General features: G+C 34.4%; 1 protein-coding gene across 7 annotated transcripts in view; it reads right to left on the reverse strand.

The window, feature by feature from the left end:
- Positions 1-24,934, reverse strand: part of LOC134529773 (rho GTPase-activating protein 190) — a 179,273-nt gene extending 154,339 nt beyond the window's left edge. For 2 of the 7 annotated variants that reach the window (XM_063364201.1, XM_063364197.1), the window contains exons 1-5: positions 24,823-24,934; positions 11,549-11,640; positions 8,093-8,357; positions 6,742-6,889; positions 2,655-2,744 (exon numbers count right to left, since the gene is read on the reverse strand). In XM_063364201.1, the coding sequence (XP_063220271.1) occupies positions 2,655-2,744; positions 6,742-6,889; positions 8,093-8,269 (415 nt within the window). In that variant the 5' untranslated portion in view covers positions 8,270-8,357; positions 11,549-11,640; positions 24,823-24,934. The other 5 variants (XM_063364200.1, XM_063364194.1, XM_063364199.1 and 2 more) reach the window with 4 other exon arrangements.
- Positions 24,935-25,741: the final 807 nt, after the last annotated feature.

Genomic DNA, 25,741 nt, shown 5'->3' on the forward strand with positions numbered 1-25,741 from the left:
GCAACCTTCACCCTATAACATAATTATTCCATTCTGCTTTACAATTTGTTCCCATCATATACCCCAAAACAAGAAAAACCAAAATACCACTTTAAGGGGTGGGTGAAAGAGGGATGGGATGTTTTTTTTAAAGCTCATAATCTAATGTGTGTTAATTGTTTATTGTGTTTACAAGATTTATTTTTATTAAAAGTAAAAAATAAAGGTTCTATGCAACTAGTGCAAAATTAAAAAACCAATAGGCTGAGCTATGTATTTAAAGTTATTATAACAATTAGTTAAAGAAATAACAAGTCATAATATATTTTTCTTAAATATAGTTTTTAAAATGCAAATATTAATTTGGAAAAAACAATTTCAAAAATTACTGTCCAATGATGAGAATCGAACCCAGACACTTTGAAATTAGATACCATGCACTTAAGCACTTGGCTAAGTTGACATGATATGCCCAGTACCATGAACCTAGGTTTTAAACAGTGCATTCTGTGATTAGTTTTAATACTATTATGAGCGATGTATCAGTATGAAGTAACTCTGAAGTGGGGATGATTTTTGGACCACTTGAAAAACCTTAGGCAGTCAATGTAGACATTCCATCAGTAACCACGACACTTGAATGATGCCCGTTTGGTACTGGAAAATTTTATATAACACTGCCAAAAATATGTTGCCTGCCTCTTTGCATGCCTGTCTCCTCGCTAACACCAAACTGGACAAATAACACAACATAAGGGGGAAGTGTCACCCACCAGCTACAAATATAATTTTGTCACCCCCAGTAACAATTATCATTTTTGTGTGCCAAAACACTTTAAACCTAACAAAACGACTAGATAAATAATTACTTCAAACTGCTTTATTCTATTTAATGTTTAAATACACCTATCCCTCACTTAGCACTTCTTCAGATTGCACGGATTCATTTAGCTCGATGTTAATTTTACTGCCCCAGTCTTGAATAGCACTTCTGTAAATTTCAGTTAGCACGAAATCTCGGCAGGCAAAAAAAAAAGTCGGGTATGACACCACGAAGTCTGTTTCAACTTCTGTAAACAACAGATGTGCCGTGGGATACAGTTAGCCAAACAAGGGGAGAAGAGATGCACGCGCAGGTCTGTCTACGCTATTGGCTGTTGTACAAACATCAGCTATGGCAAGTTAAATTGCGACTATGGAGTGTGAAGGACCAAATGTTCTTTACTTTTTACATTTGCGCGTATGCCGTTGTGCTGTACCATTGTCGCCTGGCCACAAACCGTGCCGTGAACTCGTCTAGCCAGTGGCAGGGAATTCACTAAAAAAAATGCAACATCTGCCCATTCAGCTGCTGGTAACTGTAGGTGCTTGATCACTCATAATGCATCGTGTTCCAAGTATTTGAGACAAAACTAGAAGTATTACGGCGCGCAGATTGTCATGAAGGCCACGCTTATGTTGGTCGCACTTTAGTTTTAAGCAAGTACACTGTGCGCACAATCGTACGAAATAAGGACTATTACCAAAAGTTTATATAAGTCTGATGCTGTTGTTTGTACTAGCGGGAATATATTTGACATTAGATACTGGAACAGAAATGAACAGATGATTCACGTGGAAAAGGTTGTTAAATGAATGTTGCAATGAAACAAATAATCATTGGCCTGACAGGATTCGTGTGAACCAGGTGATGATATGCGAATAAGTAATTTAATTTATGAAAAATTAAAATGTAATAATCTGGACAGTAATATCGGTTTCACTGTCAGTAAAGGATGGTTTGGAAAGGTACACAACGTGAGTTGAAGGTCACGCCCGGGCGGGCAAGTCAGCCAGCCGACTGACGATAAAGTACATAACCTCGTATCTCCCGTTACGCGGTGTCATAAAGTGTGATGGGAGGCATATACAGATACATGGTGTGACATATTTATAGTTGAGTGTTATTCTACGAATTTATATTACGTAAAGTATATTTTCCTTCAAAATTTTGGAAAACATTAAGTAAATTAGCCTTGCTATTTATGGAAACTAATGCTTCAGAATACGCGATTTCGAATAACACGAGCATTTTTAAGAACGAATTAGTCGTGCTAAGTGAGGGATAGGTGTATGAATAAAATATGAAAATTAGAATTAAAACTATTTACTTCTCATGAACTGCATTTTTTGCTACCAATTTTGCAGCACTAGATCTCTAACTGCAACATTAAATCATCATTTTATTTCTCTTTTCTTGGATTTACAAAATTATTTACTCACCTGTGACAAAGGATGTGCATTTGCTTTAGCTGCCACTTTCTTTGCATTTTCAGTTTATCTGCTGAATATGTTTTAATTTTCCATAGTAATGCTCCACATAAGAGGAGTTAAATATAAAATATAACATATTCCCAATGCCAGTAAACATAGACAACCCCTCTCTCTCTACCTAATCACAAAATTGTATGTGAACAAGGGGGGAAATACCCTAAATTGATGCTGCAAGTACAAACTAAAAATATTCTACATTAATCTCTCTGTGCACTCATTAAGGCAATAATATTACTTCTCCTGTGTTATTCTCAAACCTCCACAATTCTCAAGTGTTATTTCAGACTTCTAATGTATACAAAAACCAACAAACATTTAGCAGCACCCATCACACAATAAGACTATACTTGTATTTAACTTACCTAACTGATTTTTACAGATGTACATTAACTTTTCAGCACTTGTCAGCTTAGTGGCACAACATCTCTTTATGTAAGGTTCCATTTTTCCTCCTAAAATATAAGAATTACAATGGGATGTACACAAAACACCAATTAATTATTTTTACAAAGACATGATATAAAATTACAAAATAGATTTTTAATTAACAAATTTTTAACCAAAAGTTTGAGTGCAATTTTAACATCTCTGAAAGCAAATATCAACACCTACACCAAAAGAAATTTAAAGTATTTACATGCTTTAATAATTAACTCTTCATCTTCACTGATAAAACATATCACAAGGGTTTTACACTGGTAAACAATGCACAAGACATATATCTCAACTTACGCATGTCCACGCAAATGCACATACACACAAGTGTCTGTGTCTGTGTGTGTGTGTGTGTGTATATATATATATATATATATATATATATATATATATATATATATATATATTTCATCGACAGCAAGGTCATTGACAAGGATAAAATAAACACCACAGTTCTAGGAGACTGAGGAAGGAATCTGTGGCCTTTAGTACGTAACTATATCAGCATTTGCTTCAAGTTATTTTGGGAAACCATGCACATCCAAAATCAGGATGGCCAGATAAGGATTTGAATGCATGTCCCCTGGAATGTGAGACCCTGTGCCACCTCGCTCCATACCTTATATTTTAATTTACCCTAAATATTTTTGGAGCGGATACCTTATGTAAGTTAAGTTAGAGCATAATATTGAATATAAGCCACTTGTAGTTCATCTCAATTCCTAAAAGTAATACTCTTGAAAATCACTTTAAAAGTTAATATTTGTAATATCAAACACTATAATTCTGAGGCTAGTATTTTATGATAAGGCGTACTTCATTCTTTTAACAAGCCTTTGATAACCCTTTTTTTCATCAAAATTGTGAGAGGCACCCTCTTATTTGATATACAATTTTTGTCTTCCATCACTATGGCTACAACGGAACCTCACTAATACAAGTTTGGGATACTACGAGACATCCAAAAGTATGAGAGTTTTATAATGCACATATACTTAAACTGTATAAATCATAATAAATTTTTACAGTATTAACAATTAACAAGACATTTTCTGGTGCTGCTTTCATAAGTACAAGTAATTTAAACAGCCTCTTTTAAAAAAAGCCAACATCAATAAGAATAGTGAATTTTGCTGCAGCACAAAAGCAGTCATTAGTTAACAGACACGAATTGAACTGACTATTACGCTTGCATTCGGGCTTTCACCTGGAGGCAAGGAGTCCTCCCTTTTCACTCACTTCCCCCCCCCCCCCCTTAGTATTCTCCTAAGATCCTTTGCATCTTTCACCCCTACCGTCTCTTCATCCAACCCATTCCACTCCCTTCTTCCAGTCCTGCCAAGAAAAGCGTTCCTACCCCTTGTCGTTCGCACGGAGGCATATTAGGGTGGCGGAAGGGCTGCATTTTCTGGCAGTCACCACAGAAGGAGCAGAATGAAGTGGGAAAAACCTTGTGAAAAACTTCATGTTCCCTTTTACTTACAGCCTTCCAAATGAACAAAGAAACAGTTCAACAAGTAAATGCTGCTAAAAGAGGTATGTAGGCAGTCAACTTTTTCTGCATTCCAAGGTATTATCATGTTGCATCTGGTGGAGAGGTTTAATATCAGTGGTTAAAAGTGGCATATGTGATCAGGTTTAAACTCTGATTATGTAGTTTAACAATGAAGTTGTTTCAGTGCTTAAAGCACATAAAGTGAAGAGATTAAACATTGTCATTGCATTGATATGTACACACAGAGAATTAAGACCGGGAGAAGAGAATTATAGCACAAAAACACACTGTTAGATTACAGAAGCTTCTAACATCAAAGCAATTAATATAAGAAAATCAGGAAAAGACAGGTACAATTACCCTCTCTCCTTAACCGTGCCACATAACCTTGATTGCATCGTGCATCCTTTGTCATAAACCAGGCTGTATCGCCTTGTTATCAATAGCATCACAAGCACAGAGTCAAAGAAGGCATATGCTTTTTCAATGTCTATATTTTATATGCATGTATGTTCTTATATTTACATTGGGCAGTCATATTCAAACAAAAAATATGTACATTGCATACAAAGTTTTGAAAGTTTTAATAACTAAAACAATTGGCTAGGAAACATATATTTGCCAATAAAATCAAAACATAGGTACAAAAAATTTAGTAGAGACCATAGAAACATATATTTGCCAATAAAATCAAAACAGAGGTACAAAAAATTTAGTAGAGACCATATCAACTCACCCAATTTGCAACCGTATCTTACGCATTTTATTAGAGCCCTGAATGGGCACAGCACGTCCCACAAAAGCCAGTCGCCCAGCCAGCGGCTTGGGCCAAGCCAGGTCATCAGGGCTTCAGACCAGTATTATTATTTCGGAGAAGGAATGGCCCAAGCCACCTAGCAACTGTACCTCTGGCTTTGTAAGTTGACTTGAGCAGGGTTCCAATAAAAAATTTTTTTCAGTTGGAAATTAGTCACACAATGGTTATCTGAGTATTTGTATCAGAGGACTGTTTTAAACAAAAGCAGAGTTGTTGTGAACCTCTCAAACAAACAACTGGATGAAGCTTGTGTTTCTCTTTTACCTAAAGGCATGCAAGAACTTTGCAGTCTCACAAGAAAATTTACACAAGAGGATATTGGTTGTGGAGTGGAAGATGCCATCTGTCACCTGCCTCCAACCACAGCAGACAAGATACGCTTGGGAACAACAAGAGTTCTTCGCAATGTCAAGCTTCTCCCACGCAACATCAACAGGGGAGAAAGAAGGGAGCTGAAATAACTCCACAGTGCAGACATTCTATGGGCTCCCAAACATACATAAGCAGGACATTCCTCTTCGTCCCACAGTTAGTGCAAACAGCTCTCTCACCCATGCAATAGCCAGATACTTGAAAAGAATAATCCAACCTTAAGTTCCCACTCCAGCCTCTCATTTAAAAAATTCCACACATTCCATTGCGATTCTTAAACAACTTTATCTTCAACCTAAAGATCTCCTGGTCAGCTTTGATGTGGTATTGCTCTTTACCAAAGTGGCTGTCCCAGAAGCCCTTCAAATTCTTTTCAAACACTTAGAGGAAGACAACCTGAGCAGAGACATGGTAAAGCTCACAGAACACTGTTTCTTTCACTTAATTCTCATTCAAGCAACAGGAAGGTGCTGCCAATGACTCCCCTCTCCCTCCCCTTTTAACCAACCTCTTCATGGCCGATTTCAAGGAGACAGCAATAAAAACCAGCCAGCTCAAACCCAAGTACTGGTACGGGTATGTAGATGACACCTCTGTGATATGGAGCCATGGCAAAAATAAGCTGCAAAACTCCCTGAAACACCTGAACAGCATCCATCCTGACATACAATTCAACATTGAAGTGGAAGTAGATGGAAAACTGCCTTTTCTGGATGTCTTGGTCACAAGGGGATAGGAGAACCACATCAGCAACAGGAACTTAACCCACACAGACAGGTATCTATAGACAAATTCACATGATTCACCATCTCAGAAGAGAACAGTTTAGTCAACAGAGCTAGAGCCATTTGTGAGGAAGACATGAAACACCTAACAACTGCTCTTCAAGCAAATGGTTACTCAAAATCCCAAATAAAGAAAGCCATGAAACCACTCCAAGAACAAAAGAATGAGCATCTACCTAACAAAGCCTTCATTCTTTACTTGAAAAGAATTTCAGTCAAGTGACCAGAATTTTCATGAAGCCTAAAACACATACAAATCTCAAAACTATAAACATCCAAAAGTCTGGCCGGTGTGTACAGAATTTCATGTTTATATGGTAAAATGTACATAGGACAAACTAGCAGGCGAATAATCACTAATGTTAAACAACAAATCAACTACTATAAACATGAAAACCTACGATCAGTCATAGCAGAACACTCCATGTTTTGTCAAGAGTAGCTTTATTTGTAAATCAACTAGAATTTTCGAGCTATCTATTCCTATTTGTTACATATAAATTCAATAATTTTAAACATTCCACCATGAAAAAATATTTTCTTACCTTTAAATGGTTGGAATGAAGCATCATCAATAAATTCAGTTTGTTCTACAACTTGAAACAGTAACTCAACACTTTCCTCTGATGTTTTGGTAACTTCTCCCCAATATAAAAAATGATCATTGTTTACCACACGGCCACTAAAATCAGTCTGTAAAACCAGAAACACTAACTACAATTAATACAAACAAAGTATAGTAAGCAAAATGTTGAAAAAAGTAGTGACAAAAAAATAAAAATTATTTAATTAGCATTCTCATCCAGTCAATTTAATAAAACCATATTTCAAAAAATATTATGAAAAATAACCCATGTCAAAAACCTGAGTTTTCAGGACACAAAAAAAATTGCCACTCTCGCAAAATCATTTATATTAAATTCTTTTTATTTATCATCATCTACGCTTACATACACGACTATTATTACACCCAACCAAGTTTTCAAACATCCTTCATTTCCACAAATCACTGTGAAAAAAGTTTTTTTTGGTGAAAACCACTTGGACTAGGGTATTTTATACAAACCCTTCAATTTTACAAAAAAAAATTATGAAAATTTCAAGCAGGTTGTTTGGAGTCATCAAGATTCAATCCTGATTACTTCCAAAAGAGAGTTCAATATTTAACCATTGCACAAAGCTATTAAATCTCATTTACCAAAGTACTTCCATGGGCGCATAACAGAAAACTTCAATGAAAATGCTCTCAGGAAGAGTGTTCAGTTTCTGACTTCACTTAAATCCAAATAATTACTACTTATGTAATTAAATTAATAATTAGAACTTTATGTGACAGGGACTTAGACCATAAGTTAATTATAAAGTTCATTACGTAAAGAGTTTAAAGGAGACTCCCACACAGTAAGTTTACACAATTTAATAATTTTAAAAAAATGTGTAATTGTTTTAACACAGCCTTGTACAAAAATCAGATATTTTACTTCATAATTTTTAGAGGCTACCAGCATGAACTAAATTACACTGATAAGAACAAAAAATAGTAATTTAATTTTTGGATTATTGTGCTATTGTCAAGGTCATGAGAGATGCATACAATAATGCAATTCAGAGAATTGACCATGACAAATGATAATTAAAATGCAATAAATTAGGATGTAACGTCTCTTAGACATAGAGGTCAATAGAGACAGGTAAGCAACCATCTCAGCATTTTCCTTAAGTCCTATAATCAGCAAGGCAGAACCAAAATATAAATTCTGGTCCTGAAGGAGAGTCAAAAATTAACCACTCCAGCTCACTCAATAACAGTTCTATATTTTTCAAGAAATATTGATTAATAAGATTTTAAAAAAAAATAGTAACAGTAAAATTCAACTTTACAATACAAAATCTTACCTGGCTCAATACCGAAATGTGTTCAACACTGTACTCATCAGCTACAGATCGAAGAAATCTGTTGCATAGGCATGACTTTCCTACTCCTATTTGACCTTTTTCTTTCTCAGTACCTGATAATCCAACTACAGACACATTAAATCCACGCATAACATCACTCTTTCTGGCCATGCTCATAAGCACTCCATCTAATTTTTTTCTTCATTGAAAGTGATATTTTTAGTAGAAATTCACCCAGTATAACATTTCAGTACTTTCTCGGTTCCTGAAATATAAAAATCAGGCCATAATAAGCACATATATACACAGGATAACATATTGCATCATTCTTACATAACCTATTTAAGTCATGCATACAAAGGCACCATTTATGCAAAGATCTGCGAAAATTCAGAATTCCTCACAAATATTTTTCTGTGTTAATGTAGGCTGCTTTAACTTCTTCAACCAGTAAAAAAAATTCCAAGTCTCCTTCTAGGATTAGATAATGATATATAGACTTCAAATTCATTAACTACCACTTACTGGTAATTTGGTAATCCTGAAGACCAACATACTGCTATATTAGACTTTTATTTTGCTAGTTCCAGTTTATGAAGAAATATTTTTAAAATGGGACTATGTAAGTAAAGTTGTATGCATTTCCCAGAAAAATGAACTTCTAGCACATGCCCGACTTTTTTCAAATAGCAGATAATGTGTAGAATGAATGTGGCAGAAAAGTAATAATATACAATGCTTATATAATAAAACATACGTAGGTATTGCAACCAAATAAAAATACAGATGTGAAAATGCAATAAAAAAACCTTTAGGTTTAGTCATTAAATAACATACAACAGATAAATCTAGGTAAGTACCTTTCTGAAATTCTGAAGTAAAGAAATACATTTTTTTAATTTTTTTTATATGTTGTAGAAAGAGGTCCGATTGTCTAATAGGAAAAAACTGGTAATTGTAACACATTAGTGAGTGACTGAAAAAAAATCATGAAAATTAAAATAATTTTTTTCGGGATTAAGTTTAAGGGATTAAGTTCTCGATTTTTTCTGTGAATCGCCTTGAATGTATTTACAACACATATTTTTATCATAAAAATTGGTCCAGTATATCCTGAGAAAAAATCTTCACCAAAAATACTAGTGGTATTTTTATCTTTGTTCCTAGTGCAGCTACAAGATTGAAATTTGGGGTGAGTTTGTAACCCATCAGACGCAACGTTTGGTCAAAATTTGGAACGAATGCGTGTGAGGGCCGCTCACCCCTACTTAGCCGGCTACGACCTTTGTCGTTTGAGTTCGCAATCTAGTTTAATCACGTAAGTTTTAAGAGAGCCTTTACTCATCATTTAATGCTGGCCTATTTCTCTATGAAAATGTGAGGACATTTGGAACCTACATGTGTTGGTTTTTACATGACGTAAAACAGTAACCAACTGCTAGCCAGTTTTAGCTGTCTGTGAATCTACGTTATGGCACCCTTACATGTGGTTCCTGGTATGTAAGAAGCACTAAGACATTTCAGGTTTACATGTGACAGTCGTAAGATAAATACATACGGCTTGAACAAGTGCAATTGGATTATGTCATAGCAAGCCTAGCCCATTTCGACGCATTGTATACCTGCGCTGTAATGTGTTTTAAGAACTGTCTTTTTGGGGAATAGGCACCGTGTGTGCTACTCTGGTGGCAAACATGGTAACTAACTGCAGGATGGCAGGAGTTGAGACACTGCGCGTTGCCAGCCTTCAGGAGAAATTGTTCAAAACGATTAGCAATGTGGATGGTTATAAAAAACGAAAATGTATTGAAAATTTATATGTGGTTGGGTACAGTAATGCTTACAGAAATATGTAATCAATTATAGTGTTTCGTTAGTTCCCAAAGAGGAAAAATGAAGAGGAACGAAATAAAATTCGTGGATTAAAGCTGGATGCCTGCACTGGTTATAAAGAATGATCAATTTAAAAACAGTACGTATGCACTATTAGGAAGTCCTTTAATTTACATATAAACTACGTGGAGATTATGTTACTAGCACGGAAATCAAAAATTTTACTTGAATTTGTGTGTAGTATCTTTAGATGAGATAGTAAAGAAGAGACACGTGAAAACAAATTAAGTTAGTAAGAGAATTCATACATTTCCATACTGTAACAAACATATCTGATAAAGAAATTAAACAAAAATATGTAAAACAATACAACAATTAGTTACTTTTACTGATGTCATATCCATTTATACATTTTTTTACATATTGTCCGCAAACTTAAAGATAAAGTTTTGCCATCATAATGCATTCATTTCAAGGAAAAATAAATTTGAACGGTGTAATGTGCTTTTATTTAAATATTAAGTATCCCTTTATACATTTTTTACACATTGTCCGTGAACGTACGGATAAAGTTTTGCGATCATAATGCATTTATTTCAAGGAAAAATAAATTTGAACAGTGTAATGTGCTTTTATTTTAATATTAAGTATAAAAATTACTATTTATAAATTAATTGTTTATGTATTACATTAAATCCCTACAGCTTTTCCTCCCCCCCCCCCCCCCCCACCTACACTCTTGGTGAGTAATTTAGGTAACAATCAACGGCATCAAAAATATACAATGTTTATTTCATTGAAAACAAACGGTCGGAAAACCCAAAAATCCTGAATACGTACCCAGTATATTTTCAAACAAATATAAAAAGACGACTGCCACATCGCACGCTTTTGAGAGGTGTGGAAGAGCCGCAAAAAGGTTAAAAGTATTGTATATTATGAACGTTATATGAGTGATTCTATTACGAAAAACTAAGTTGCAATACAAACAAATGTTAATGACTCTATTTGCTGTGATTTTATTTTCTAAATGCTTTGGTGGAATATCAAGTGACACATTCATAATAAATAATTAAGGATTATTGTCTATTAGAATGTGGCAATTCGGTCATGGCTGTCAATGTATTTTCAGGAATTAAAACAAGCATTTCCAACAAAGGGGTCATTGTTGAAACACCACTATGACTTCATGATGGAAAATTAACAGCGGAAGAAGTGAAAACTACTAACAGCATTGCCATGTTCTAATTCATGCAGACAGGTTCATTCAACAAAGTAATTTAACTTGTTGACAATATTTTGACAATGTGTTCATGTGTGTTGTTTTTAGTAAATTAGCAGTCTCCTATTATTCAAAAAATTGCATAAAACAGTTTTCAACAATTTAAAAATTCTACTGTAATACATGTATTCAATAAACATTATATTGGATTGGTGGAGATTAGTTAGATAAAAAGAGAAAACCAAGCTAGATGAAAACAGATAAATGCAGGTGACTTACAATCTGGATGAATGGCCTTTGTTATAAATATATTTCTTTAATTATTGTATATTGTAAATCATAAAAATAAGTACAACAACAAAAATTTACAAAACTATTAGTATGTCTATTATCGTACCAACCTGGAATGCATTATGATTTGTAAATGACATCAACACATCTGGCAGCTGTCACATGACCACACCACTGTACACCGGCGAGCACCTTTGCAGTCCTGCAAAATTTAAAATGTGAATTGATACCCAGATTCCTACATTTTACAGAATATCCATTACTTATTTCAAAGTTTTCTTTTCTGAATTTATAGCTTACATTTTAAAAGTAAACAATATTTCTTCCACCCTCACACAAGAAATCCATTTGAGGAAAAATACTTCTGCACCACTACAAACACAGTGTACTTCAAAGGAATTAATTTCTGGTACACCGCACTTTTATTAAATGAACAGTATGGAAATGAGTGTTCCATTGTAGATATACGACAATGCATTCAACTTATCACGGAGCAACTAATACAGTAAGTCCTCGGTTTACGTCGGGGTTACGTTCCTGAAAACCGCAACGTAAATAGAAACGACGCAAAATGAGCCAGTTTCATGCCACCGGCCGGCCACGGCGCAAGGTCGGCCGGAAGGGGTAGGAGAAAATGCTGTGTCGTTGCGGGAAGTAGATAACACTTCTATGTGCGAGATACGTGGGTGGCCGAGCGGGCGGGCTGGTAGTCTTGCATCACCGCGCTGAGAGCAGCGGAGAGCAGGAAGCGTCCCTCATGATGTATGATAAGATAAGGCGGTGAACGTGTAGCTTACGCTACATAGCATAAATTAACTACCGAAGGAAACAAAGAATTATAAACGAATTATATACGGTGTTTTGGTTAAAATAAAGATTTACGGTCATTGTAAACGACGTTATTGTGAATCGGCGACAACTTAAATTGAAACATGAGTACTCAAACATTAGCGACGTTAATCCGAAACGACGTAAATCGGTACAACGTAAATAGAGGACTTACTGTATAAGTAAAAATATTAAGAAAAAAATCATATTGTACTGCATTCATTCAAATACAGCGTGTTTTATTTGCAAAAACCACTTTCAGAAGCTAAGATTTGATGCCTAGAACAAGGAAAAACTGAGTACAGAGATCTCTCTGCAATCCAACAGATATCGGACCAGGGCACAGCCGGATTACTGAAAACACTGGATTACTGGAAATCACCAATAAAGACACTTTTAAACGGCAGAAGCTATGTGTTATGTATACATATATGTATACGTAATACTGTATTATACACTACATTAGTACATGCACACAACTGAAGTGTTAAACTAAAACTACAATAAAGAAAAAATTAAACTACTACATTGCATCAATAATCTACATTATTCCATTGAAGAGGAAGACATAAAATGATTTTCTATTTTCGTAGGCTTTTTAACTTTAAATGACATTTTGAAAACTTGTTCTTGAAGTCGCTTCAATACTAGAATGTCACTCACTGAGACACCATTTTCTTCAGCCCAGGTAATATACGTAGCAGAGGAATCAATGGCTGCATCGTGACGTATTGTTTAAACATCTGGTGTCACTTGTCCTCCCCCTCTTTCCTCTTTTATTGTGGTTACAGCTCTGTGATGTCATTGTCTGTCCAAAACTGGTTATTTTTCTCTTTGTCACCTGTCAGCCACTTCTTATGTCATCAGTTGTCATAACATTATCATTTGTATCCACACAGCTAATATACATTACTTTTATCAATGTCAAGAGTGGCTGTGTTGTTTCACTTTTTTTTTATTGCTTTGAAAATTCCATGTTAGGCCACAAGTTTCCCCACGAACAAACAATCAATTTTTCATTAAGTTTTACCCAAGATTCACAAGTGAGTAAACTACAACTTTCAGGTTAATTTCTTCTATTGATTTAATCACACTGTCATACTTAGACAAAACAGTGTACCGAAGGTTCTTTTTTACTGCATTTTAACTGCTTGGAATACATTTTGGTCCATAGGTTGCAAGATAGGTTTTACGTTAGAATGTAGAAACATAACATGGATAAAACTGCCTTTTGAGTTAAAATCCTCTTCATGAGTGTGACCGGGGAAACTGTCCAAAATAAGCAATGCTTTATGTGCAATGTTCTGTTTTTTAAGGAATTGTTTTAGTAATGGTACAAAGAGTTAGTCAAACCATTCTAAGAACAAGAACTTAGTCATAAATGCTTTGCTTTGGTTTTTGATATCAACATGAAGTTTAACATCTTAAATGCCCAATCACTAACATGATCATCTTATGTGAACCATTTGTATTTGTACAAGGCTTAAAAGTGACTTTGTCCTAACCATAGGTGTGCCCAGACATTTCCATTAGGGGGGGGCCGTGCTAAATTTTTTAAATCATAAGCTGAATTTAGAATGTTAAATAGCCTAAATATATTCACTCATTGGCTTGTTGATATTTTTGTGCAGTATCAACGAGATATGTTTACTAGTTAATATTTATATCTGTATAATTTTAACAATCTTGAAAATATGTTGTTTTTTTTCATAGACAAAGTTTAAAGTATACTCACACATTTTTCCCCCTCGAATTTCCAATAGCTTGGCCCAGATCTACCTTGAAATGAACTTCTTTTTAGTGAATGCAAACACAGCAATTCAGGCAACAGAACTTTAAGAAACCTCTTATAATATTTTTTTTGCTTGGCCATTTTAAGGGACCTCATGTTTTAAATAAACTAAGGCGGCTGTATTTCCAGAACGATAAAATGTTTAAAAATATTGTTAATTAGCATGCTGCAACACTGAAACACAGTTTGAGTGTCACAGTGCCAGGAATATACGAATATTAACGAACGCATGAGAGAAAATGCCGATCTGAGTGATTACATTAGGGGGGCCATGGCCCACCTGGCCACCCCTGTAGGCACGCCTATGGTTCTAACTAGTTTTTATCCAGGAGGACTATCTTCAGCACGGTGAACATAGGTTTTTGATGTGAAATGTCTTTAAAATCACACAAACAAACCGGTGCCAGAACAGAAATTTTTAACATAACAAAAAGGTATTTATCATCTTGCTTTAACAATTCCCTACTATTAGTCTTGGAGATGTAAAGGCCCTGTCACACTGTCCAATATTTGTCTCCATTATATTTGACAATAGAGTTGGAGTGGAAGTATTGAATAGAAAATAGCTTCCAATTTTTTCCCATAAATATATTTGGACAGATAACCTCAAATATGTTTTAAATAATGTCACACTATCAAAGTTTATTTTTGGTCTGAGCTATCTCAAACTTTCCATTTTTTTTTTTCTTCTTAATTTTGAAATTAAAGAATATATCACATTGCTGGATGAAAATGTTGAACTTATTACATTTGATGCAGTTAAAAATTTTTGAACAGCAAGAAATTTAAATCACAATATTTATTACATTAAAAAATTAATTTTCAGAGATTTTTTAAAGTTTTAAAAACATAATTTCATTTTTACGCATAAAATGTTTTTGCATTCAACATTGATATTAACATATTTAACTTTTTAACCTCTTTAATTGGCTCTTTAATTGTGCACTTTGCCATTTTAAACAATCGTTGAGATGGAAATGGATGTTAGTTCAGTTTTCACGAGGCACGATTTTGATTGGCCGATCGCATCCAACATATTTTAGAACATGTACAATATGAAAAATATTTGACAGAAACTCAAGTCATCCAACTTGTCAAACAAACATGGCTGCGCTAGTGACGTTTTCGGTTTTGTCATAACCCTCCAACTTTGACACAACATAGAAAGGTGTTGGAAGCGAAAATTTAACAGTGTGACAGGGCCTTAAGTGCAGTGTCATTATTTAAGGTGTATAGTCAGCTCGCTGATACGACCTTGGCGGGCAGGCGGGCAGGAGGGCAGGCGGGGAAGGGCAACAGCGCAGATTGATTAAAACCAGAACGCTTCTCTCCTTACTGTATAGAAAGTCTGAGTGTCGTAACTCAGATGTGGTAGCACGGTGATTTGTGTGTTTGTGTATAGAGTTTACTTAGATAAATCTATTTAAGCCTAAAATAGTGTATTTTGGACAATATTTATATATATAAATATAATGTAAGCCTATAAAAAAGTATTAAAATACAATAAGTCAGCTGCAGCCCATACAAAAGACCAGCCAGAAATATAAATCTTGCCTATCATTGGAAAGAGGAGGCCGAGTGAACGAGACTGTTTCGGGAACGTCGCAAAGCTGCCTCAGCACGCTCAGTGAACAACGCTGACTACGCAAGCACACTTTACCGATGTTGTACCTGTACCATTGGACATATCGAAGAATGAATTTGGCCTGAACTATGTGCCCGCAGAGCCAAAAATGCTCACCAGAAAAATTAATGTTAATATTATGCCTTATGTATCTTATTCTCACATCACAGGCCAATGTTAAACAAAAGTGTTGTTTAATATTAATCAAAATAAATAAATTTGTAACATTCAGTGTCTGTTCTGTTTTTAAAGTTTTAGTACATTAATGTCTCATTTTCATTTCAATCCATTACAGTAAGAGCGACTTGCTGACATAGACATTTCACATTAAACCAATGTCAGTGTTTACCGAAACAGCTTCACCCAATTTTTTAGATAAAAGCCACCAAAACAAACCACTCTCGTCCACATTGTACACTTGGTCAGAAGTTAAAGCCATTACTTCAATCACATTTTGAAACTTTTCTTTGTATGGCTCGACCGCATCAACATCACATGACTGCTTTTCAATTTTCATACTAAACAGCCGAATAACAAAAGTCTTTTAAATCTGTCCAACCAGCCTTCACTGGCCTGAACGTCAATTTTATTCATAATTTTTCTGTAGACCTTTAGAATTTCTCCAGAATAGCCTATTGCATTCTTGTAAAAACCAAAAATAAAGGCTATTTCAAGTTGTGGAAAATCGCAAGTTTTCAGTCAGTGTTTTCCACGCACCTTTAACATTTTCATTTTTTTTTTAAGAAAGTCTTCATCAATAAACATCACACAGAGCAGTCATTGACCAAGCGACAAGCAGTCATTTGTCTCCAATTCACACTCGAAATTACCAAGCAACCCGCTTGGTAGCTGCCTGTATAAAAATGCTGGATTACTGGCAGGGCCGGAGAGTCCAAGATTATACAGGAAGTACTTTAAATTAATAAAAGATACCAATGTTGATAAATAACAGAGATAAACTAATTCAAGACCTGAGGGTTTATTCTAAGTTTTTTCGATTATTCTATTGTAAGATTTCAATGTCAATTCCGACATACTGCTCGTTCGCCTATCGGAACAATCAGTTTTTCCGACGAGTGTTTAAAATGCTATTCTAAGTGCTCTATCGGTACGAGAGTCCGCTCCCTCTGTAATGTTTGGGTCTAATGATTCCCCACCCCTTCTCTTCAGCCTCCTCCTCCCGAGCCATCCAGACAAACAACATGGCGATACTAAACACCTGTTACATCTTCATAATTTATCACTAAAACATAGCTATTTATTTAAACTGTGCATTTGCAAAACGGTAAGATACTGTAAAAACGTGGAACACATATTATGAATAATAGTGTCGCAAATGAAAGAAACATCTCGTCTTTGTTTAGCACGAAACAAGGGGAATTTAGAGTGAAGTTTCATGCTGAATGCAGATAAATTATTCTATGTATCCACACGTGTGCATTTGAGTTAGAGGAAATTGGTATTCATTGTAAGAAAAATCCTGTGCAATTCACACAATGAACATCTTGCAAGATTAAATGTCACAAAATCACATTATATTATTTTATGTCCGAGTTATTAAAGTAAATCAGTGTTTTGACGGCTACTAGGCGAACTCGTGCATTAAACATAGAAACACTTCAGGAATTAGCTTTTTAAAGTTAAAAAAAAATACTGATTAACCAAAAATATACACACACTTATTCTCAAGTCTTTTCTGCATTTTATATATTTGCATGTTATAGTAATTAAAAGTATATCAACTGATTTATCTCAGTTGATAGGGTGACTGCATCACATGTTATAACTGCTCCGTGAAATTGTTTTGGGTTTGATTCTCCGACAAATTGAAATTTTTTTGTATTCTATAAAATGATTGAGTCATTTTCATTCACAAAAATTAAAACAACAAAAAAAATTGGGAGGTTTTTATTACAGTCAACTATAACCTTATTTCATCAGTGCAATCTCAGGTAATCTCGCATAACAAAATACACTCTTTTAACTCAATTGTTTGAATAAAGAAGTCTTTTGAGCATAGTTTAAAACAAGAAATATTTTTAAATGCAAGTCTTGTAAATATTAATTTAAATATAAAAAAATAATAGCACTAAACAATATATGAGTATGCTGATAAAGATAAGCAAGACAAGGTCAAAACTTAAAATTCTAGGTACCTTAAAATATTTTGAAGTCTTTAATTGTTTGAACAGAAATAAAACCAACTTAATTTTTAAAGAAATTGTTTAAAGGAAATTTTAACTCACAAAACTTACTGACACTTCTTCCTTAGATGATGGAATAAGAAAACTATAGCTAATATATGGAGTCATTTATATGGAAATTATATGTACCTAAACAGAAATCCATAAGTATGTTTAAAATTACTTTAGGAATAATGCAAATAGTGTCTAAACAGTGAATGAGTGGATATCTAGCTTATATGTAACTGTTGCCACCACGCTTCGAGAGCCTATTAGCAGTCCGGTTCTCCAGATCGGCGGCCACGGAGAATCGAGACGCCACACGTAACTTAGTATAGCGAACACGTTAAATATTCCGATAATTGTCATTTACGATTGGCAACTCCTTTCAGAGTAACTTAGAATACACCCCCAGATGCTGGAAAATATTTTAATCCTTTAAAAATAATTAGAAGCTCTTTTTTAAGTGTTTTTGATAAGTATTGCTTAATATTCAGAATTTCACTCAGAAAATACGCATGCATATGATGTTTGCCATAACAAACATCAGAAGGAATTCTGTCATAGTATATTCAAAGTACATTTTCACATCAGTTTTCTCTTTTTTGACACTTCTCTAAAGATGTGCTACTCTTTAATCACATCTGTCTTGTCAAAAATAAAATGTTTGAAAACTGCTTTACTTTGCCACACATTCAGAGGGCCAATTGCTGTAAGACGAACGGTTAGATTTTGTTCCAAAAGTTAGTAAGAGGGCACCACCGCATGATAGAGACATACGGACCTGAAGGGCGTAACGTCACCTGTGTGTAAGCAAGTTTCAGACCCTCCTTAATAAGCCAGAAATTACCCAGACCCGGCCCATTCTTAGCATCAGGCACGCTTACACAGATGGAAGTTAATGTGGTTTCCTGAGGCGTCCCACACGCCTGTTGCCAGCAGATGGTCGACACGTGGCCAGTAAGCAACACAATTTCTCTCACAAGTTTTTATTTACTTGAACAGATACTTCATGCCCCCATACATGTTTATATTAAACTGATAAAAAGACCTATGGCACGAACCGTTTAAAGCTGCGGTCACACTAAGTGTTCTCGTAGTTGATTTCAAAGTCCCACGAATAAGTTAAAGCATTATTAATTAAGCAGTCTGCCAGCCAAGGCAAGCACCGCGGATATAAAAAAAAAGGAATTTAGATGAATTAAATATATAAAACAGAACTAACTCTCAGTGATGGCAATGGATGAAGTCCCCGGGATGCTGACGCATCCTACCTCGGCCGGTAATGATGTAAGACTGGGTGACAGAGCACTCTCGCCGGAGCATTATGGCGCCTTCGCATCAAACAAGGAATCCATTAAGCTTATTTAAATTCATGCCATGGGTTATTAATGAAAAACACACAAAGACACATCTATAATTGAGGCACGTTCTTTCCCGCCCTGAATACTTAATAGCAAACAGTAGTTTAGGATTTAATATTTAAATTAATTAACGCCTGCTTCTGCCAAATTTGGGTCCGTTCTGCTCCATCTTTGTTCAGGATACATAATTACTTAAATTAATAAAAACATGGCACTTTATGCCAGTCTGCTGGAATACAAAAAACCTGGGGGCAAAAATAAAAAGTTACAATATGTACATTAGTTTTTTAAAAAGGGGTACAAAGCACTACATGGCCGGGTGTCTTCCAAAGTTGAGGTGCACTGTTTGAATACACACAATCACGTACGACGGCAGTTAAAATGCCAGGAAAGGATGGTTAAGGTCGGGGAAGAGAGCGGAGTCTCACCAGGCTCATGGGGGTGAAGCCCTGGTTGACGTCAACTTGCCTCAACTTAGAAGAGCTACCACAAAGCAGACTTGGATCACACAATTGTGGCATGTCAATATGGCATTGTTACACGAGTATCATGAAAATTTGAAATAAGAATTTTATTGTCCGGGAATATTTTTATTACCATTAATCACTGTTCTTATAAGCTTATGCAAGCTAGACATGATTGCATCACTATCAAATGCTACTCACGACTAAGGAAAAATTACGAAAGGGATTAAAATAAACTAAAACACTTGAAAGTGTTATAACATTGTTACAGCTGTCTCTTGCATTCATGCAGGGCAGTTGATAAACTTTCCAGATAGGTTATCTGTAAGTGCAATTGATACTTGGTTTGAGAAATTAGAAGAGTTGTATGCTGAGTGAGTGAATGGCAAGATGAGGTGTTTGCAACTAAACGGGTGAGTGAACAACAATTAGATGGTGTTAAATCGGCTAATGTGTTGACACTGGACCTCATCAGTAAGATCTATCTTGTATGTGCTTCCAGTGTGTCAGTACTGTATAATATCTTGTATAAAATAATAGCGATGTACAGATTAAATTGTTTTAGTATCAGTATCTGCAGATATTCCCAGTTTCCTGGGTTTTCAATGTACTCAATTACGATATTTAACAAATTGATACATATGTAAAAAAGTACAAGTTCATCTGTTTAGGGGTCCATGGGTATATAGATGTAAGGATGTGACAGAGTGGCAAAAAGGGGCAATCATGTTTGGCTGTGCCCATGGTCATTCTGTGCATGAAGGGTCATTCCATGTCAAATCAACACTTTTAATAAAATTTTTACCTCACCATCTCAGATTTTGATGAAATTTTGCACAGATGTTACCTCCATACAGACTAACAAAAAAATAAAATTTTAGAATGATACATCCATCCGTTTTAAAAATATTGCTTTGTAAATTTTCAAAAAAAAAAAACACTCAAAAATGCACGACAGGCATATTTTAAAATTACCATAACTCTTCTCCAAATGAAGTTAGAAAGGTGAAACAGGTGTCATTTTGCAGCATTTGGTATGGCCTTTCATGTGATATGTAACACAATAATGTCTAGAAAAAAAATAATTTTCAAAATAATTTTTAAAATTTAAATTTAAAATTTTGGGAAAAGTACATTTTTAATTTTTTTCAAAAAATTCTATAAAATTTTTTGTACAAATATTAAATTGTCTACAAAGTTTCAAAGTGGAGAGTTAATGGGTTCATAGTAAAATTAATTGAAAACAAAGGCCCTTTTTGTCAAACCTCAGGTTAAATGTTGGCAGCAAAGGAAAGCATAACAGAATACAGTAAAATCTTGTAATATGTTTATATGTTTATAATTTCTCATTCCCTGATGATAATAGCTCTTCTGTGACTCTGCAAACTACATTTACCTTCATTTCTAGATACTCTCTGCAAGTATCACACAATATGTTTACTGAATAGCTACTATATGGTGCCAGTTATGCACGCACAATTTAAGATACATTATTTTAACCTCTCTTCAATCACCCAGCTACTACATACACTTCCTGTACTGTGATGTGCTAGAAAACTGCTTGCCAAAGTACTAAATTGGTAACTGTGATGAGCCAAACCACACTGACCAAACTAAAGAGATATTTTAACATTTTTCACAGAAAGAAGTTATGAAACAATATACAATTGTTGATTGTGCGTATTTAAAGATATTTGAAGTTTCATAACTGTCCTAGAACAAATATCAATTTTTATTTTCAGTACTGTCAGGGTGTCCACATAAATCTGTCATAAAATTTCCCTGACTTCATCTGATCAAAATTTCTGATATCACTCACTAATTCTTTTTTAAATAATTTACCTATTTATCAAATTTCTACATGAAATAAAGAACATTGTAAAAAGTCACAATTGTGCCCAGCTAACACCACAATTGCTCCTTACACTTACAAAAGAACACCTACAAATTATCTCTTCGACTGTCACAGTTAGTTGGGTGTAACGTCCTGTTAATGCAGTGTCCTTGTACAGGGCTATGCTGTGATTGGTCGCTGAGGTCACGTAACTCATTCCCTGCATGGTTGTGGGCGGTCACAGAGCCTCTTCAGTCATTGTTTGAGTGCTGTGCTGAGAGGTCACGCCGTTCAGCTCAATATTTATACAATATTGCAAGGGCAGATAATTTCACGTCTGGGTGCCAGGGCCTTTCAGCATTAAGTTTTAACCTTCATTTTTCATCATATTTTGGACTCTTTCAACATGAATTTGTAGGCCCCAGACATGTGAGCAGGCCCGGGTGGTCCATTGGTCCACCGGGACATAGTTGCTGTGTTATTCAGTACCTAAAAGGTGAAGAGGTTGCTAGGGAAAATTTTATGAAGGCACATGCCAAGGTGGAGCGATCTGGAAAAGTGTTTTCTTTCAGGCACATCGTGTAAAGGACATTTATTTTGTCGGGAGATGAACAAAATTCAATTCAAACTCTTTTATTCATATTAAACTAGCAACAATATTTTTAATAATTGAATAATCATAGACAGAACTTAACACCCAACTACCTGAAACTTCAGATAAAATATTTTTTCAAGTTTTCATGCATGTGCAAGGAACAACTGTCATCTTAGCCAGGCACGATTATGAATTATTACAATATAGTGTCTATCTTTTTGATGAAACTGTGTAAAAAAATTATACTGGATTAAAGCACCCGATTTTCAGGAAAAACAAATTTCACAATCCTACTTTTGTTGCTAATTTGAGCTTCCCAGAGCATGAGTTAAATAGAGATAAGAGTACGGCCATCTACCTACAACATTATTACCACTTTCAAAATTAATTAACTAAACAGCAGGAAGAAACAAAGGCTTAAACTTTCCAGATAAGCAGTGAACATATTTCCATCACAGTCGTAGCAACCATGACACGGACATTAGAATTATTTCATTGGCAATATTTTAAAATATCAACAGGTAAAATAACTACTTACAATATGGCGAAACAAAATGAACAAATTATAGTTCCAGATTTGGAAAAAAAAAAAATCTATTTTCCTACAATAAGAAAAGTCCCTCAACTCCAAAATAACCTATTCAGTCTAATGTTTATTTCTGTGTATATATTCTGAGGTAATTGTTCCATGTAATGTATCGAAGTATATAGTACCTTCATCCTGATGGCATGATCATGTGTACTTGTTTCTGTGGCACGTAATGCTTGCTGTTTGAATTTAGTACATCAAATTATCCTGGCCAATCAAAAACTTTAACTATCACAATACAAATATGTCAGGTCTTGTGGAAATTATTTCATTTATATTCAACTTACACCATAATTCATTGTTATATCACAAGTTTATGTTATGTCCAGGATCTTTTGACGTACTAAATTAAAACAGAAAACATCATGTAACACAGGAATTATGTAGACAGGATCATGCCATCAGGATCAAGGGATCAAATTGGATATGTGATATGGAACTTTTACAGATCCTGACAAAGTTCTAAAGCAGGATAAAAATATATATGTAAACACCTAATGGAATTTTTGTAAATTCTTTAGCATGATAAGGTTACAACTAATTCAAGTTACTAAATGGCATGAACATAATATGAATGATGCAATCTTACACAAAGTAAAGAGGTATTTTAAGATCAGCATACACAACTCACAGTCAACAAAGGAAAATATTTATTGTACAAATAGGTAATACTGCAGAGCAGTTGCTTCTCAAAAATAAAGCAAACAGTAATCTGAATAAAAAATTTGTTAGGTTAGGTCAGCTACATTAATAATATGTAATGAGTACATACCTAATACATACCTAAGTAATGTATCTAACTTAATCAACTTTTCACATTAATTATTCTATTTTTTTCTGAATGTTTCTACTCTGCAGAAGCCATTATTCTCCAGTATTACATTACCTAACAAATCACATAATTCACTTTATTAATTTTAAAAAGAAGCATACAAAAAGATTTTAATATTCAGAAAAGTTTTGGAAACATGTTTTCTGATAAGCTAATAACATTACATAAAATTGGCGAAAAGGGAATCACTGTTAAAAAAACTAAGAGAGAGGAACAAACAAAATGTGCCTCCCATGACTTATGAAAATACAGTCATTCTACAGTGTAAAATTGGTGTCCTCAATGGTTGTGATCGCCGAGATTACTTCTTAAGTTGCAATGCAAGTGTCACTGGTTCAACTCCAAACTCCAGCATGACTCATTAAAATTTACAATGAGTCTTAAGCATCGTTGTACGAAACCTTTTAAACGTAATCACTATCTTTGTATTTATTTACAGATTATAGCTTTAAGATTAAAACGTTGTGATATATACGAACGAACTTAAAAATATGAACATACATTCCACTACCACTAATCAACCAAAGCGTAACTGAGATGAAATCATGTAAAACTATACGCTAAGTATCAAGTAATAAACAAGAACAGGCATCGTATTTACCACGCAAACCAATATTTAACAAAAAACATATTAGAGTTCTCGTAAATGAATTAATTTTAATTGAAAGGTATTTTAAAATAGGGCAAAATTTATTATGAAACAAATAAAGCAAATGTACAGTAACAAATACTAAATATTTATTCAAAACGTAACTCACATTAGTCGGTATGTAACTTCTAACCTGCACCCAAAGCATTATTTCTGAAAGTACCTCTTTAATATAAACGCGCGTAATCTTATACGTGTTTTAATTATATTAAAATGAGAATTTTAATCACAACAGTTTAATTTCTAAACCTAACACCTGTCACGATACAAATACATATATAAGTACGCCGATTCAGTAAGATCAAGCTGGAGAGTGGAGACGTAATGAATCACCACCGCAATCCACTAACACCCAAACTTACCTTTTTTTTCATTAATCAGATGCCAAATTCAACTGTAAATAATGTACTTCAACATGTAGCAAACAATCATTACAATCAATAAATAAATTTAATACGAGAACCGAAGTTGTAGCTCAAATTGTCATGGATAACCAACATTAAAATTGTAAACAACATACGCTAAAAACACGCATCATTTAAAAATTGCAATAATTAAATCATCCTGACAGTACCAAACACAAAATAAATTTATTAAAGGTTGTTTTAGTTAAAACTCAATATAACTTACACGGCAGTGAAATACGACGACATACTTTACGATTGTCCTGCTCCCTACCAACAAATATTTGTGTTAAAATACAAATAGGTAGGATCGTGTCGTGACCCTCCAAAACAAGAGTGAGCACTTAAAGAAATTTTAGAAAAAAATCGAAAAAAGTCATAAGAGAGCTAAAAAATGAATTTTGTTTGTAAATAAGTTAGTAAACATTATTATAAAGTATACAGTTTTTGACCAAACTTTATATTCATATATTAATAATTAGATGTATTCTGGTTATGGTACACTACGACCCAATTAACTCGGTAATTATTTTATTAATTTAATTTCCCTAACAGGGATAGAGTGGAGAATCACATAGGGCTTATGCCTGAGCCACATAGTACATATACTTATTTAACATCTGTTGTAACTTAGGCTGGTAATCTAAGACAAAAAATAAGTTATTAGGTGTTAAGAGGCCACTCCAGTGTTTCAGGGGCACTACGCAACCAGCGTTTGCCTCTTAAAATTCAATGCTATTTTCATTTTGCTTATAACTAATTAACTATTATAGATTTAAAAGTGATGCTTGCTTGATAAATAAGACAACGATGCTCTTATCAAAGCCCCTTTCTTCAAAAACATGCATAAATTATGGTTTTATACTAATCTTTTCTAATATGCATAGGTGTATTGTCTAATTTTGAACCATAATTTATGCACATTTTTGAAGAAAGGGTCTTTGATAAAAGCATCGTTGTCTTACATATCAAGCAAGCATCATTTCGAAATCTATAATAGTTAATTAGTTATAAGGAAAATGAAAATAGCATTGAATATGAGGTTAACGCAGATTGCGTAGTGCCCCTGAAACACTGGAGTGGCCTCAAAAATATCCTACACATTTACCCAAATAGTATTCAAGTAAACTATAGGAAATGGTTAG

The sequence above is a fragment of the Bacillus rossius genome, chromosome 2 (assembly GCF_032445375.1).
Source record: "Bacillus rossius redtenbacheri isolate Brsri chromosome 2, Brsri_v3, whole genome shotgun sequence".
NCBI classification, from domain to species: Eukaryota; Metazoa; Arthropoda; class Insecta; order Phasmatodea; family Bacillidae; genus Bacillus; species Bacillus rossius.